This window comes from Mytilus trossulus, chromosome 7 (assembly GCF_036588685.1).
Source record: "Mytilus trossulus isolate FHL-02 chromosome 7, PNRI_Mtr1.1.1.hap1, whole genome shotgun sequence".
NCBI lineage: Eukaryota > Metazoa > Mollusca > Bivalvia > Mytilida > Mytilidae > Mytilus > Mytilus trossulus.
In genome coordinates, this window is record NC_086379.1 from 788,704 (window position 1) to 805,570 (window position 16,867).

The following is a 16,867-nucleotide window of genomic DNA, read 5'->3' on the forward strand; positions in this document are numbered from 1 at the left end:
TAGATTTATGAGTTTGACTGTCCCTTTGGTATCTTTCGTCCCTCTTTTATGTAGACATAACGATCGTTTGGCGTATCAAACAGTAAGCCTTGTACCTACGAAAATTATTTACACCACTGTGACGATGCCACTACTGGTGGACGTTTTGTCCCCGAGGGTATCACCAGCCTAGTAGTCAGCACCTCGGTGTTGACATGAATATCAATTATATGGTCATTTTAATAAATTTACTGTTTTCAAAAGTGTGGATTATTCGAAATACAATAATTTTCTCTTTCTAGGCAAATATATCCTTCACCGTATTTGGCGTAACTATTTTAAATTTAGGTTATAACTGGTCTTCAACTTTGTACTTGTTTGTTTGTTTGTTCGTTTTTAACTATTTTGATCTGATTGTCACTGATGAGTTTATGTAGACGAAATGCGCGCATAGCGCATTTAACTTTAGGCTTGGTACCATTGATAACTATGAACTATTGTTTGTCCGGTTTGTTTTAGCCATGACATTGCCAGTTTATTTTCAATCTTTGAATTTCCCTCTGTTTTTCCGCCCTTTTCTTTAGCACAAGGTGTTCTGGTTGGTATGTAAAAACCATTTTGAATATCTTTATAGACGAAAATAAAAGGGGGAAATGCATTGCATTGTCTGCTCAGAGCTGACAATCAAAAATATTATCTTATGGGAGGATGGACATAAATAATTGACCCTACTGAATTCAAAACATAAATTGGAAATCGAGGAAATCAGATTTTTCAAGTGCAAAGACTGATCTATATCATAAAAAGATAAAAGAGTTATTAAACTCGCATACGTATCTGAACGACTGATCAGTGACGATAACATTAATACAAAAAAGTAAGAATGCCAGGTCAATAAGGAAATTAACGAGATTGAAAACTTCAAATTGAAAAATAATGTGTACTTTCAAAAAATATGACGGGTGCACTTGCGCTCCATAGCAGTTTCAGTTAATTTTCAACTTATTAGTTTAAATGTTTCTTCGGTATCGTTTGCGCCTCTCTTTGGCATGTAAATGATAACACTAACTGAACAGATCTGGCGATATTGAAACGTAATATACAGAGGCAGCACTAAATTAACTACAGAAAAATATTCAAAACTCTAAAATAGACTTTATTTCAAACTAATGAGATGGTTTCAATTGAATTGGCAGCCTAAGGCCAACAGTCAATTACTAGAAGAAGATATAGGGCTACGCAAAGTTTGATAGGGTTAATATATGCCATATATATTAGATTAACAATTAATTTCAAATGACGGTTATATTTGCAATACAGATCGCATTGTATGAAGACATTTTAGACTAAAACCATGTATTAATCATTTAATTTTTCGCACAAAACAGAGTTTAAGTGTATGTAACTTTTAAGGCGAAAGAACTCTTAGTCAGAAATATCCAACATTTAATGTATTTAAAACTTTGATTTTTCTGTTTTGAATTTCACCCGGAGTTCGATAATTTTGTTATTTTACTTTTTAGTACATCCGTTCGTTCCTTTAGGAATTTAAAAAAAATAATGTAATTCAAAAGTTACATAAATGAGACGAGAAAAGATAAATATAAAGAAACCATGTTCATATGAAAGACCATTGAGGACCAAAATTTCTAGAAGTTTTGCCAAATGCAACCAAGGTTATCTATTCCTGAGGTCGGAATGACTTTGTATTTCTTTCTTCAGTGTTATCAACAGAAAATTCATAATTATGATCATTTATTATAAGTGATATTTCATGTCAATTGTTATCAAATGTACCAGGATTATAATTTAGTACGCCATACGCGCGTTTCGACTACAGAAGACTCATCAGTGACGCTCATATCAAAATAGTTATAAAGCCAAACAAGTACAAAGCCAACACATAAGTACTGACTACTGGGCTGGTGATACCTTCGAGGAATAGAATTGCATCAACAGTGGCATCGACCGACTGGTTGTTAATAAACTCATCCAAGATACTATGATTGAAATTTTGTATTGGCGACGGACGCACGTTTCGTCTTCAAAGACATATCAGTGAACCTCGAATGATTTTTTTTAAAGGCCAATAATACACAGTAAATACCTGATTTTTGATATTCTTTCTGCTATATATTTTGTTCACATAACATCTAGATTTAAATTGTCAATTTTAATCAAATTAATAAATCATATTGATTGCATTATGTTTATGAAAACATGTCGACACAACAACTTCAAGACCCGTCTTCTTTAAAGTGTCAAGATCATATTTATCTGGTGAATGTAATATATAAAGAACATAAAACTTAAATCGTCAATGAATTACTTTTTTTCAAATTTCGGAGCCAAATTTTGGATCCGCTTCAAATCTGAACATATCTTATTGTTTTTTTTTCGAAATTTATAATCAGTTTTCTGCTTTAAAAAGTTTTGTTCGGTATTATTTTACTTCAGTTTCCGAACGCATGGATGGATTCAAGTTATATGTAACCAATTCAACCACTATTCCACCTGATGGTTATCTTTGTTATGCGGATCCTGATCCAGGTCTCCCAAACATCACTCAGACTATTCCATGTAATGAACTTGGGAAATATGTCATATACTACGATAATAAAGGATCAGGTGGAGATGGCCCCTTAATTGAACTTTGTTACGTTGCTATTAATGGTGAGTAAAGTTTCATTTATATATATTTTCTTTAAAGTTTCTATATGTCAGCCGTAGGCTTTCGTGTGCGCTTAGCTAGACTGTTCAAGTCTTTTTGTTGAATTAGGACTTAGTATAAAGTTTCGAATACCTTTGCTTTGATCAGTAGCTTATGTTTTTTGTGATTGAGGCTAGATTGCAAAAACTTAGAATAACATCATAGATTTTTAATATTTTGTTTTATATAGCTTTTAAACAATCACGAACAAATTTGAAGAATTGATAGAAAAATACACACCACTATATAACTTTTCTTAATGTTTATAACATTGTCTTGTCATGATTCTCTAACGGTTAGTCTGTAAATAAAGGCAACAATAGTATAATGTTGCTTGGTCCGTTTCTGTGTGTGTTGCGTTTCGGTGTTGTGTCGTTGTTCTCCTCTTATATTTAATGCCTTTCCCTCGGTTTTAGTTTGTTACCCTGATTTTGTTTTTTGTCCCTGGATTTATGAGTTTTGAACAGCGGTATACTACTGTTGCCTTTATGTATAATGCTGGTGAAAAGTAATTCATCATTTGAGAGAAAACAAATCTGGATTACAAACTAATACCGTGGCAAACACATCAACAATACGAAGAAAACAACGGAAGTACCGAAACGCCAACATACATAGAAACGATTTTTTTTTATAACATCTACCATATTTTTTACTTGGTACAAGTTTTTGAAAGGAAACATTGTGAGTTGAACCTGGTTTTAAGGCTAGTCAAACCTGCCCCTCATTTGGTAATGTTAAAAAATATAACACTGAATGACAGAAATATAACACAAACAAATGCAAAAATAGGCAGTACACAGAAACACACCAGTAAAAATGTCGAAGGGAAGGTGTATGGCAAAAACCATCATCTATGTTTCTTCTGTCTGTATCACTTTGTTCAGCTATTTAAACTTTGACCCGAAAATGTTACGTACGTCACAATAAATGAACAAACATTGATAAGACCACGTCATCTTCCGGTTCTAAAAAAGACGATTTTACTACAGCTAGTACAGAGATAAAAAAAAGAGGTGACATTTAATTGGGTAACTTTCGATGATTATTATTTGCAATGAAATATCATGTGAAATTTTGTCTATAGTAATATGGAAGGATAACACTTTCTAATGCCATGCCATGCCAAGTATTTTTCTTTATTTCCAACAAAGATAGATTTTGTTCATTTTTTGAAAAGTTCATATTTATCAATAGGGGAGAATGAATAGATCACTTTCGAGTGGTCACCGAAAAAAAATCGTCAATTACACGCGCCTTTATGACGTCATTTATCATATAGAGGGGGTCGCCTGTATCCTTGCACTATTAACGTCCATCAAGCGTCTTAGTGGTCGTCATTGTGCAGGATAAACCAGAAATAACTGTGATTCTGTAGGTACTTAATGACAATTCTCCAATGACAGCAGTGCTGATTGTCAATTTTAAGAATTCAGTTTGCCGAATAATTCGTATAATATAGAATTATAGTTTTCCAACCACTCACTCAACATTGGAATGGAAGTGACGATGCCCGTAAACACACAAATGACGTTCACTAAATCCAGGGTTTTTGACGGAAATGCATCGAACTCGAAAATTGTCTATTATGATGTTACACCTCTTGTTTGGTGTTGTCACAAAAATAGGACAGAATATTATGTCGACCATGGTATAAGATCTGCTGCATCGGAAAAAGATATATTCCATAACGGACAACCAACACGTGATGGCGTGAGTAAACGTTTTGAGAGGATGACTAAACAATTCGCCACATGAACTTGGTTAAATAGCTTCAATCGCTTTAATAGCAAATAATGATAGAAAATACAAGCTCTGAAATATATCATAGAGATTTATTTCATATGATCAATGTTTTCATTCCTAGCATTAAAATATGATAAACTAGTGTTGCGCTCTTGTCACCCATGCATGTAAATAACATAAACTTTTGTGCTTTTCAGGTTGCCGAAAGGGTTTTTGGGGAAGTAACTGCGAAAAAGTGTGTTCCGAATATTGCCAGGAACGACATTGCTACCCTGGAAATGGGTCTTGTATTTTTGGATGTAATACTGATTACTGTTTGAATAATAATTGCAATAAATTTACCGGTATTTGTACCGATGGTTGCAAGGAAAGACGAACAGGAGACTTTTGTAACAAGTGTAAGTTTTTCTAGACATACAATTTTGTTGCCTATATACATTGTGAAAAAACATCTAACCTGACTGTAATAATTGGTCAACATCCGAAACAAAGTGAACCATATATGGTATGACTATACTGTATCTTTGTTGGGATAGGTTGACGGTAAGTATTATCCTCCCAAGAGAAGAATAATTGGAAGAGATGTATTCTGAACGACTTTAGAGAAACTTTAGATTCTTTTATAACTACTTATCATGCTTATCATGCTTCTTTCTCTTGACAAAAAATCTAAATCTGAATTACCTGTGGGTATTGAACATACCAAAATTGTTTAGGTTTAGTTCCTTGAAGCGAAATTTTGGACCCATGAAAGATTGTTTCAGTGTTATTTTTGCTTTGTGAAACAGTTCATCCTTTGCCTCACTTAAATCAGTTCAAAAATGTTGCATCTCCATTTTGCCAAGACTGAGAAATAAACACTGAATAAGCCCTCAAAAATACTGCAAACATGAAAACATAAACTGCAAGCTTACTGTATTGACTTCAGAATCTCGTCTTACTGGCCGTCCGACAACGATACAAGTAGACAGGAGTTGTTGCTGTCCATCAATGAACAGATCAATGTGTAGCGACAATGAAACGTCAACAAAATTTGATTATGCAACGTCATTTGCCAGACATGTTTTCGGCCGCAACGTCAACTGCTTACACAATTGCCGAGTGCCATAGAGTACAGATTCATGCCGTAAATGTTTCCAATCAACTGAATTGCCAAAGAATCGACTGGAGGAATACCTTTAAAACCCTCAAGTTCCAACCAAATTATTGCAAAAATCAATTAATGGGTTGAACAAATGCAAAATCAGAAGGTGTTAAACAGAACCCAAAACATGTCAAACAGAATTTGTAGACCTTTCTGACAATCATTTTGGTGCTTGTAACAGACAGTCATTGCTTTTGACGTTGACGCATTAATTCAAAATTAACACAAACAAATCTAGTGTTGCGTTTCTAAAGTCGGTCAGTTTATATTAATGTGAGCGGTACGTAAATAAACGCCTCTAGCAGAAAACGGGAAAATCAACGTTTGTTGTTAAGGGAGTTACTACAGTACATCAATCAGAGAAAATATTTTCAATGTGTCGGAATTTAGCACTCTTCAGTGTTAAGGTGACAGGGATGTCTTCTTCCATCTTGGATTTTGAAAAATCGGTCTAGATCTTTAACGAAATATACAAACTTCGAGTGTTATGATATTCATGTATGAGATTTTTCGTGTGGAAATCGTGCGATTGATCATTTTTACGGCTGCATTGAAAAACCCAACAAAACAAAACCAAAAACACAGAATATGTTGTTTAATTCACTTTTAGTCAACTTTGAAATATAATGGGAGGTATCTCAGATAAAAGACGAGATAATTCAGATATAAGAGAAAACTAATCAGAAATAAGAGGAAATTTAAATAACTCAGATAAAGTAACGTTTGAAATGTAATGGGTTGTGAATTTACCTATCTTATTGTGCAGAAGAAACGAGTTCGCTGACCTCATTTTTCTTCTTATCTTAATGCATATTGACCCAGCTATCTTTTTTTTACCTTTATATTCTTTGGTGAAATTTCATTAGCACACACAATTTGATTTTCCATGCATAATCTTTACAAAATCTGATAAACTTGCACAACCCGTAGCTGGTACACGAAAACAGAAAAAAAAACGAGTTTATGTGGCTTATTATACTTAATTATCCTTTTTTTTCTTACATTCGATGCACAGTAAAATGCATACAAATAAAGCAATGATCAAGCTTTTTAAAATCTTTACAACTGTGTAATATTTCGTTTGCTGTAAAACATATCTATTTTTTTTAGCATATATTATACGATCTCTGTATGTTTTTGTCCTTTTTATTTCAGTTTCTATTAACACAGCAGAAACCAATGATAACGAAGTCACTACTCGGATTGGAATTTTTATTGGAATTTTCATGGGAGGTGTTCTTCTAGGCATTCTAATGACAGTTGTTGTGTGTTTTGTTATTAAGAGAAAACGGAAGTTACCGCAAAAACAAAGTAAGAGATGATGCCGGATAACTTTGATACTAGTATATATTATGTACCTTTCGCGAGTGGATAATATCTTTGCCAATTTTAGATTTAGAAGATAATAATTTGAGTTGGTTGACCGTTATGGAATAACCGTTTCACAAATGAGGTCGGATATGTTCCTAACGTCGTAACTACAATCCCCTTCCCTTTCATGAATTTGACCTACCGAATTAGACTATTTACCAGATTTGTAATCACATAAGCAACACGACGGATGCCGCATGTGGAGACAGGATCTGCTTACCCTTCCGGAGCACCTGAGATCACCCCTGGTTTTTGGTGGGGTTCTTGTTGTTTATTCTTTAGTTTTTTATGTTGTGTCATGTGTACTATTGTTTTTTTGTTTGTCGTTTTCATTTTTAGCCATGGCGTTGTCAGTTTGTTTTAGATTTACGAGTTTGACTGTCCCTTTGGTATCTTTTGTCCCTCTTTTGAATCAATAAGTATTGTTATGCGTTTAATTTTTCTACATTGGCTAAAGGTATAGGGGGAGGGTCGAGATCATATAAATATGTTTAACTCCCATGTCAGGAGCCTCTGACCTTTGTTAGTCTTGTATTATTCAAATTTTAGTCTCTTGTGTACAATTTGGAAATTATTATTGCGTTCATTATCAATCACTGAACTAGTTTATATTTGTTTAGGTGCCAGCTGAAGGACGCCTCCAGGTGCGGGAATTTTTTCGCTAGATTGAAGACCTGCTGGTGACCTTCTGCTGTTGTTTTTTTTCTATGATCGGGGTGTTGTCTCTTTGACACATTCCCAATTTCCATTTTAATTTTATAATATGATAACCAATGTCGATGCTCCAACTTTTACCAATGTACAAAACCCATACCGTATAGAAAACAAGGAGTCTTCGTAATTGAATGGCTTTCAAGTTTTGATTAAAGTGTCACCGATATGGTATATGTAGATAATTGCAAGCATTTAACTTACCAAATTGTAAGCCTGGCATCTCTGGTTTTTTATATTTAGCTGTAAATATCACTTACTGTATATCAAGAACCAATTATCATTGTCATCTATTTTGATATGTTATACATATTATCATCGAGAAATCAATAAATTATTAATTTCCGACTCTACTGTAATCCACAAGTTCTCATTCTTTGGGAGAATGACATTTTGATTGATTTCCCTTAAAAATATGTATCCATTCGGATTGGTGTTAGAATATTTACGGAAAAAATAAGTCATTTTGGTCTCTTCTGAAGAGTTATCTCATTGGCAAACATACCACATCTTATTTGTTTTATAATTAAGATTGACTGTAAAGCACTCTTTTAATCTTCGCTTCTAAGAATTTTATATTGAATGTTAAATGTTAATACCATTTGATACTGTAATATATACTATACACATGATAGATACATACATATAGGTTGTTTTTTTAACTACATTATAGGCAAAGATAACACTTTAAAGAAAACACAGAGGTATGTTTAATATTATTTAAATGATTTGGATCTTTCTCTAAATGATAAAATAATTGAAACTTGAATGATATAGTTCAAGTGAAAACGGTATTCTTCACTTCAGCATGATCTAATTTTGTGTTGTGTCAGATGCTTCCAACTGTTCAATTTTGTGATAGTTAGATGCATTTTTGAAACTCTAAGACAAAAAACTGTTGTCAGTGTTAAATATTCAGCAGATATTTGATGTTTAACTTTGTTTTGTAATGTGATTGGTGTTCCCCGTGGTAATACTCAAATTCTAGAGTAAATTCGGAAAAAACTCTTAACAAATTAATCAGAAAATAAAAACAGTTTATTTCGTCAATGAGTATGTTTGTCTGAGACAACAAGTGTCATCCCTGGATTTTCGTTGTTCATAAATATAGTCCCTAGTGTTGACAGTGGGTTACTTGCAATAAATTTGTATACCCCTTCCAAATTTATTTCTCCATTTTTAATGCCTCAAATTGTCTCAAATTGCAAGAATGGGGTGATATTACACTTAAAAAAATTCGGGTCCCGATTTTTAAGGAAACTAGTGATTTGGTCCATTATCTTATTGGCACTCATATCACATCTTCCTATATCTATTATGAAGACGAAACGCGCGTCTTGCGTACTAGATTATAAATATTATTCAATATTTTAAACACTATGAAGAATTTATAAATACTTTTGATCGGGCTTTATTTTGTAGTCAAGATACACAACACAATGATGATGTTAGAATGGAAAATATATCTACTTATCAGGATCTCAGAATGGAAACGGCAGCAAATGAATATGACCAGATAAGCACAGCATACGATAATCACTGAGAAATAAACATATAATACGTCATCTAACAGGGGAAAATATTGGATATTAAGTACAGTTAACTATAGGAGCTTGATCTACACGATGTGATTTGTGGGATTGTATCAATTAGATAATCATTGGTGTTTTGATAGACATATGAAGAAAGTCTGAGAGAATACAACAACACAAAAAAAACCCACAACCTTTTTGTGCAATTGTATCCGTTAAGACTTGCTTATTACATATAATACTTTGTAGTGTAATGTATCATTGTTACATAATCCATCGTTTCGTAAAAGTTATTGTTGACTTTTTTCAGACATTTGATAAATAATATGTATAACTCCAATGTGACTGAAGATGAAATCCATGTTTTTTTTGTAACCGTTACTCTGTTAGAAGGAACGAACTCAGACGAGAACTCACCTCAGTTTACTTTGACTCCCCAGAAGAAACACTAAAATAACTGTTCACCAGCAACCCGAAAACGGTGGCAAACTTTATCATAGACTGTTTAAGGATAAGACAAGATGTTATATAAATATTTTTACTTGAACAAAACTACACGACGTAAAAACTGTCAAACTTAATATTTTATATCAAATCAAATGTAGCTATACATGTATACTAATGTTTTAAAATGACAGTGCTTCGTTAGCCTATAAGGCTGGCTAAAAATAACAATGTTCATATCAGATGTATTATATAATGGCAATTCAGGTCGCACTTTAAAAAATTATTTATTTATTCATTCATATAATTTTATGTGTATGTTAGTGTAGGAGTGTGTTTGTAAGTGTCTGAATTCAACATTTTATTATGTATGTAAGTTACCAGCCAGTTTGTTATTCTATATTCGCTATTTAATATCCTTACCGGTTGATAGTAGTCGGTTGGATATTCAAAATTTAATTGAATATCACAAAAAAACAAAACTTAATAACATTAAAAGCATAATTTTCATAGTAAAGAGGACTGTTAAGATAGGTATGAAATCGTTTCATGACCTCTTCAAGGTGTCGTAAATTGGCGTTGATCTCTCATATAAACCTTTTTCTGACATGCATATTTGTCTTTATGTAATATAGATTTTTGTCAATAAAAAAAATTCAAAGACGTACTTTTATACATGATATTTCTAAAAGTTAAAGGAAAACCCGATTACTCTAGAAACATTTAGGAATATAAATAGAAATATTTATGGAAAGCTCAAAAACGAAAATATACAGCGAAAACCTATCTGAGACCGCTTAAATGAGGGTGATACCCCCTGGTCTTTCAATGTCCATAAAATTTAACTAAATCAAAGACTCTGTATCTATAAAGATTGCATAAGAAGGATTTTCAAGGATAATGTCATATTCGATATCTAAGAGGGCTTAAATTGTCACTTTTCAGCTAAAACATTTCAAAATGTAAGGACAAAGGGCACAGGGCAAAGACGAGAGCCCCTTGATCTCTCAATCTGACTAATACTATGCAGACCTTTAGTTAATAGGTAAATACAAACGTCACTTAAAGGAATGGGGGTACATTTCCTGTCTTCCATGTTTTCGGAGCACCCAAAGTGCAAGTAAGATATTCAAAATATATAGCGAAAACCTATCTGAGACCGCTAAAATGAGGTTAAGACGCCCCTGGGTAATGTTAACCTATTTTAAAGACAGGCGAAAGACAGGCAAATATATAATCAAAATCATAAGTCAAACATAACATGACAACTGGTCAAACCACAGAAATTCGTTAAACACTAACGACATCTGCAGTTATTTTGATATTTAATCATTTCTTGCATATATTTAAACATGCTTCATACCTTCTTCTTCTTTCCGTAAATTCCTCCTGTGGTTAGGAGCAAATCAATTTCTTGATTATTCACAGTGGGCTTATATTACACAGTCGTTAGTAGCTAAAATGACTTTTTTTTAATTTACAGTATAAAACGCAATTGCATATATTGAACAACGATGGGCTTATATAACACGGACGATATTAAAAGATATTCACTTTCAAATTGATACTTCGTTAAAAATGATCTAAAATATAAAATGTCACCTTGGTCTTTTCCTCAAAAATTCCCTTAAATTTCCTGATTATCAATTTCGATTTCGCAACAGAAAAATACCCTTTGCATTTATTGATACGTTCATGTTCACACTACACGTACTCCATATACGGAGTGTGCTCATTGTTCAGAAACTGCTTCAACAGAGTTATGAGGAGCTACGATAAAAAAATGAAATTTCTTAAATTTTATTAACACCATCTCGAATAGGTTGATTTATACGATGTGTCTATATGTCATTTTCCTCGGAGTTCAGTATTTTTGTGTTTTTACTTTTAACTAAGAACATTTTTACCATACCTTAGAATATGGTTAACTATCTACGTCGCCTGTCTGGCAAACATCAACAGTGACATATTCCTGGATATATATATAGAAGAAGATGTGGTGTGAGGGCCAATGTGATAATGCTCAATCTAGGTCACTATATGCAAAAGTGAATCATTTTAGGTCAATGTACGTATACTTTGCTCACACCAAACATCAAGGTATAGAGACCCTAGAAATGACTGGTGTAATTAAAGCAGCTACACCAACAGTCTAATCGATATAAAAAACGTAAAACTAGAAACACATATGAGCCTCATCAACAAACGACAACCACCAAGCAACATGTTTTGATTTAAAACAGGTGCAAAACAAATGTAGCGGGTTTAAGTGTTTTAACAGGCGACAACCGTTATCCTAACCTGAAATAAGTGTGTAACATCAGAATACAGAAAGATATACGATAGAATATATATTGAACTGAATCAAAAAAGCATAACAAAAAGAACATTAAACCCCCAACCATACACTGAACGACGAATAACCTTGATATATGATACAATGCAATTTGATAACTTTTTTGTCTAGTGGGAATGTACATTGCGTCACGACGTTTCTTGGTATTATAATACCCAACATTTAAGTTATGATGAATCGTATGTTATTACAATTATATATTGCTAAAAGTCCGGTTTGATATATATATATAATGTTATGCCTTATGTTTCTGGTTTCAACTCTGTATTTTCGGTACATATGTCTCATTTGTCAGTATCGTCGAGTTGATTTCTATTATCAATCGCTAAAATATTGTGTTAGTCTAAATAAATAAATCAGTCTTTTTATCATAATTATAATGATTATATAGACTTGTAATGTGAAAATAACCGAAGTTTGGATCTCGTTTCATATACTTGTATGAATTTTAAGATTACCTTGATAATAAATACGTTTTAAAAATACAGTAATTTTTGTGTTGATTCATTAAAAATGTGACGCTTAATTTGTGTTGTCCTATGCAGTCAATAATTCATGTCAGATGTTAGTTGTTATACCGTGATTAACATGCTGTTATTACTTTTATATTATTTAAAAGTGTTTTTTTCTGTGTTGGCTTTCCATTCGTTTGTACGTACTATTCACTGTCACGTAGTATTTTTATGTTCAAATTGAGGAATATGGCATTTTTGATAAAATAAACCGTTTCGATGTATGTTGGTGTTTGTTTTTTGTTGCTGTTCAGTGTTTCGATTTTTCCGCTGTTTTTCCCTTATAGTGCATCAAAAGCCTATTTGGCTGGCTGAATCATTTTGTCAATACTCAATGTACATTATATTCAGATTGCACTCAAAAACTATTCATTCATTCATTCATTCATTCATATAGTACTAGTGTATTTCCCTCGGATTTAGTATGTAACTCGGATTTTTTTCTTCTTAACCGATTTATGACTTGCGTACAACTGTATACTACTTTTAGCTTTATTTATTTATTTAGTGATTTGAAATAAAGGTAAATGTATATGTAAACTTCCTCATAAAAATAATCTAGTAGATATTTACCGAAAAAGATACTTGATCTCTCAGGAAAAGTATTATTCATTAACATGATTGTGTGCCTGCTTCATATGTTCATTCGTCTAGGTGTTCAATACATGTGAGTAAAAACTAGATTTTAATATAAAAAAGAAGATGTGGTATGATTGCCAATGAGACAACTCTCCACTAGAGACCAACATGACACAGAAATTAACAGCTAAGTCTAATAATGAAACATCACATACACAAAAAGATGTCGTGATAATCATCATGACAATGTATAAAATTGAGAATGGAAATGGGGAATGTGTCTAAGAGACAACAACCCGACCATAGAAAAAAACCAACCGGTGGTCAACAACAGGTCTTCATTGTAACGAGAAATTCCCGCACCCGGATGCGTCCTTCAGCTGGCCCCTAAACAAATATAATTATTCTAGTTCAGTGATAATGAACGTCATACTAAAAATGCAAGACTAACAAAGACCAGAGGCTCCTGACTTGGGACAGGCGCAAAAATGCGGCGGGGTTAAACACGTTTATGATAACTCAACCCTCCCCTATTCATCTAGCCAATGTTGAAAAGTAAATGCATAACAATACGCACATCTAAAATTCAAATCAAGAAAAGTCCGAGTCTGATGTCAGAAGATATTACCAAAGTAAATAAACAAAATGACAATAATAATTGTAACGTTTCAAAAGAGGGACGAAAGATATCAAAGAGACAGCCAAACTCATATATCTAAAACAAACCGACAAATTATATCAACATATTCATGACATAAAAACGAAAAGAAAACGGCTATTTTCGGTAATAACAAAATCATTAAACACCTTTCGGCTTATTAGACTATGAACAGCATGCAAGGTAAGGTCATTCATAAAAAGATCTTCAAACTTACTTTTATCTATTCCTACCTTTATGTATGTAACAAGAACTATTGTTGTAAAGTCATATCAATTTAGCAATTAAATTCAATAGTAGAATAATCATTTCCTATTTATTGTATGTTTAATACTTTAATACAAAGATTATCTTGCTTCTTTTGTTGATATTTAACACAATAGATGTAAGTCAAGCTCTACTTCAAAAGGAATAATATTCTATTACAGTTTGCATAGAAAAAATTGTAATAACATTTCCTTAAGTTTGGGGGCTTACAGCGTTTTGAAATGATTTTGTCATTATGTAAACACTATCTTGTTTTCATGTTTACCCACCATAATTTGTTTTTACTTTATGTCAATTAAATATATACTTTTGCACTGACATGAGCAACGTGATGCCTGTCACAGATGGAGCAGAATCTGCTTATTACCTTTACTGAGCATATGAGATCATCCCGTTATTTCATTTGTTTTGTTTTAATTGTTGCAAGTTTCAATGTACACGTATGTTGTGGTTTGTGGCTTCTATCATGTATGTGGAACATGTGTTCAATAAATAAAACAAATAAATTCAAAATTGGATTAGTCACTTATTCATCCCATTTGATTAGGAATACAGGTTCAATCAAACTTACAAATCTTATCTTTTAAATTATAAATGATTTCTATTTCTATTATAAATTTCCTTTTGAAATTAAAATTTCTAAATGTACAGTTTCTCATATTGTGAGGTAACAGATATTTTTTGAATTCTCTTGTAACACACTTACGTCATTATCACTCATTTGTGGTTTACGATATCTTTATACAAGCATAGACATGTGTTATAATCGCAAATACGACAACTATCCATCAACATTAAAATGAAGTTGATTTTAACATTTTTATTCAACATTGAGAAAAAAACGGAACAGTATATGTAGTCAGCTATGAAAAAAACTGACATAAATTGTGTGAAACTTTTCAATTGAAAACGGTGAAAGTAATAATAACACAAGATAAACATCAGTTAAAAAGTGCTTTGTTTACTAAATAGTCATTTAAAAAGGTACTTATAAAGGGCAAATCTTAATGTAAAACATGCGGTTAACCATTAACCGGATTTTGAAATTAATGTTATATCTTTAGACATCATGAATGTCTAACTTCATGTTTAACTTGTATTAAAGATGATAGTTGTCCATATACATAATATACAAGGTAAATTTTTTTAATTTATTTTACGGAATTTCATGTAGTAAATTTGTTAAAATATGCTTTCCTTATTCAATTTTTGAAAGAGTGATGAAAAGCACACATGCACAAAAGTATTCCAGATATACACACAGAGGCTTTAGCAATAGCAAATTATGTCTGCAGTTTGCTCTAAAACGCAAATTCAAAATGAGCATTTCTGGTTTTTAAAAATTATTTTGAAGTTGTTTACAGGATGCAATATTTCGTATTTAAATAAAATAATTACTACAGTTATATGAACTCCTTTAAGAATATTGAAATTCCGCTTCTGCTGCAAAACTTGCAGGTCGGCAGTTAAGGCTGACATACTGGAAACACACTAGTTTGAGAAACAATTTCCACCTGTTTATCTTGTTACTTTACATAATGAGGCTGTCTCGGGTATAAAGCAATGATAATAACGATAATAAATATATCTGTATAATGATTAGTTCAAAATAGCAAGTTTTAATACTTACCAAACTTTTCTGATTTGACCAACAAAATATAAGTAATAGACATATAAAACAAATAATTTAATTATAGTCTCATATATTACATTTTTAAACGTGAGATTGTTTTTTCCGTACCCCGGTTTATGTGTTCTCTGTTTTCGTCGATGTTCATTCTTAGGAATTTTATGTCAAATAGAGATTTTAAAATGTTTATATATTTCAAACGTTACACGTGCTCAGTACGTTGTGCTATGTCTTTGTAATGTCATTGTTCAACAACTTTCTATTTACCGAATACTCTATATTCTCACACATGATCCAGGTCATATATATAAGTATCAAATTATAATTTAGTTTCTGACTTCATGTTTTTTTTATTTTGAACGAAAATCATTTGGATAGGCACACATAAAAGACGCCTTGTGATATTTGTGCATCAGACATCAATACAATAAAGAATTATTTATGTTTCGAATATCGTTAACAATACATGACGGTTTAGTTATCGCATTGAGTATATTCCATTTGAAATTTAGGATAGAATCTCACTATATAATTGTTCTACTTTGCATTTTACTCATATTTCAAACAATAGACACATGTTCAGACCACACGTGCACTTCAAAATTTTTAGCATTTAAAATAATCTAGTTGCAATACATTGCAGTTGGAATCTGTAGAAGTATTTACAGAACTGATAAAAGAAGAAGATACAAATAAAGATATTTATTATCTTTTTATAAGAGAATTGAAACTATCCTGCTAAACATCCATTTATATTTTGCGTGTATTGTATTGAATGTCGACGATGAATTATATAAAAGTATTTACATATACAAATATATATAGGAAGATGTGGTATGAGGGCCATTGAGACAACTCTCCATCCAGATAACAATTCTACATAAACAGACGACGACTACTGTACATCAGATTCCTGACTTAGGACAGGTGCAAAATGTATATTGAAATGAAACATATTTCCTAAATTGCAGATAGAAAATTAGGGAATCAAATGATATTCTAAATAAGATAAGTAGTTACCAACATAATGAAATAATCAAGTTCACAAATTGTATCTCAGCGAAACTTAAGCTATGATATAACCAGGATATAAATATGAAATGACTTCAGACATTTACAAGTGTCTTTTGTGAAAAAAGTATATATCTTTATATATTTAATCTACTTTTTGAATCTCAGTCAGTGAATTAACAAGGAAACACAAAACAGCATATTACTAGATTGCTGT

General features: G+C 32.1%; 1 protein-coding gene across 5 annotated transcripts in view; it reads left to right on the forward strand.

The window, feature by feature from the left end:
* The window catches only part of LOC134724462 (uncharacterized), a 38,815-nt gene that overhangs the window by 7,164 nt on the left and 14,784 nt on the right, over window positions 1-16,867 (forward strand). The window contains exons 4-8 of one of the 5 annotated variants that reach the window (XM_063587485.1): window positions 2,437-2,652; window positions 4,633-4,833; window positions 6,735-6,890; window positions 8,335-8,365; window positions 9,084-10,322. In XM_063587485.1, coding sequence (XP_063443555.1) covers window positions 2,437-2,652; window positions 4,633-4,833; window positions 6,735-6,890; window positions 8,335-8,365; window positions 9,084-9,204 — 725 coding nt within the window. In that variant the 3' untranslated portion in view covers window positions 9,205-10,322. Of the gene's footprint in view, window positions 1-2,436; window positions 2,653-4,632; window positions 4,834-6,734; window positions 6,891-8,334; window positions 8,366-9,083; window positions 10,398-13,858; window positions 13,926-15,063; window positions 15,146-16,867 lie in introns of those variants that run through there. The other 4 variants (XM_063587486.1, XM_063587489.1, XM_063587488.1 and 1 more) reach the window with 4 other exon arrangements.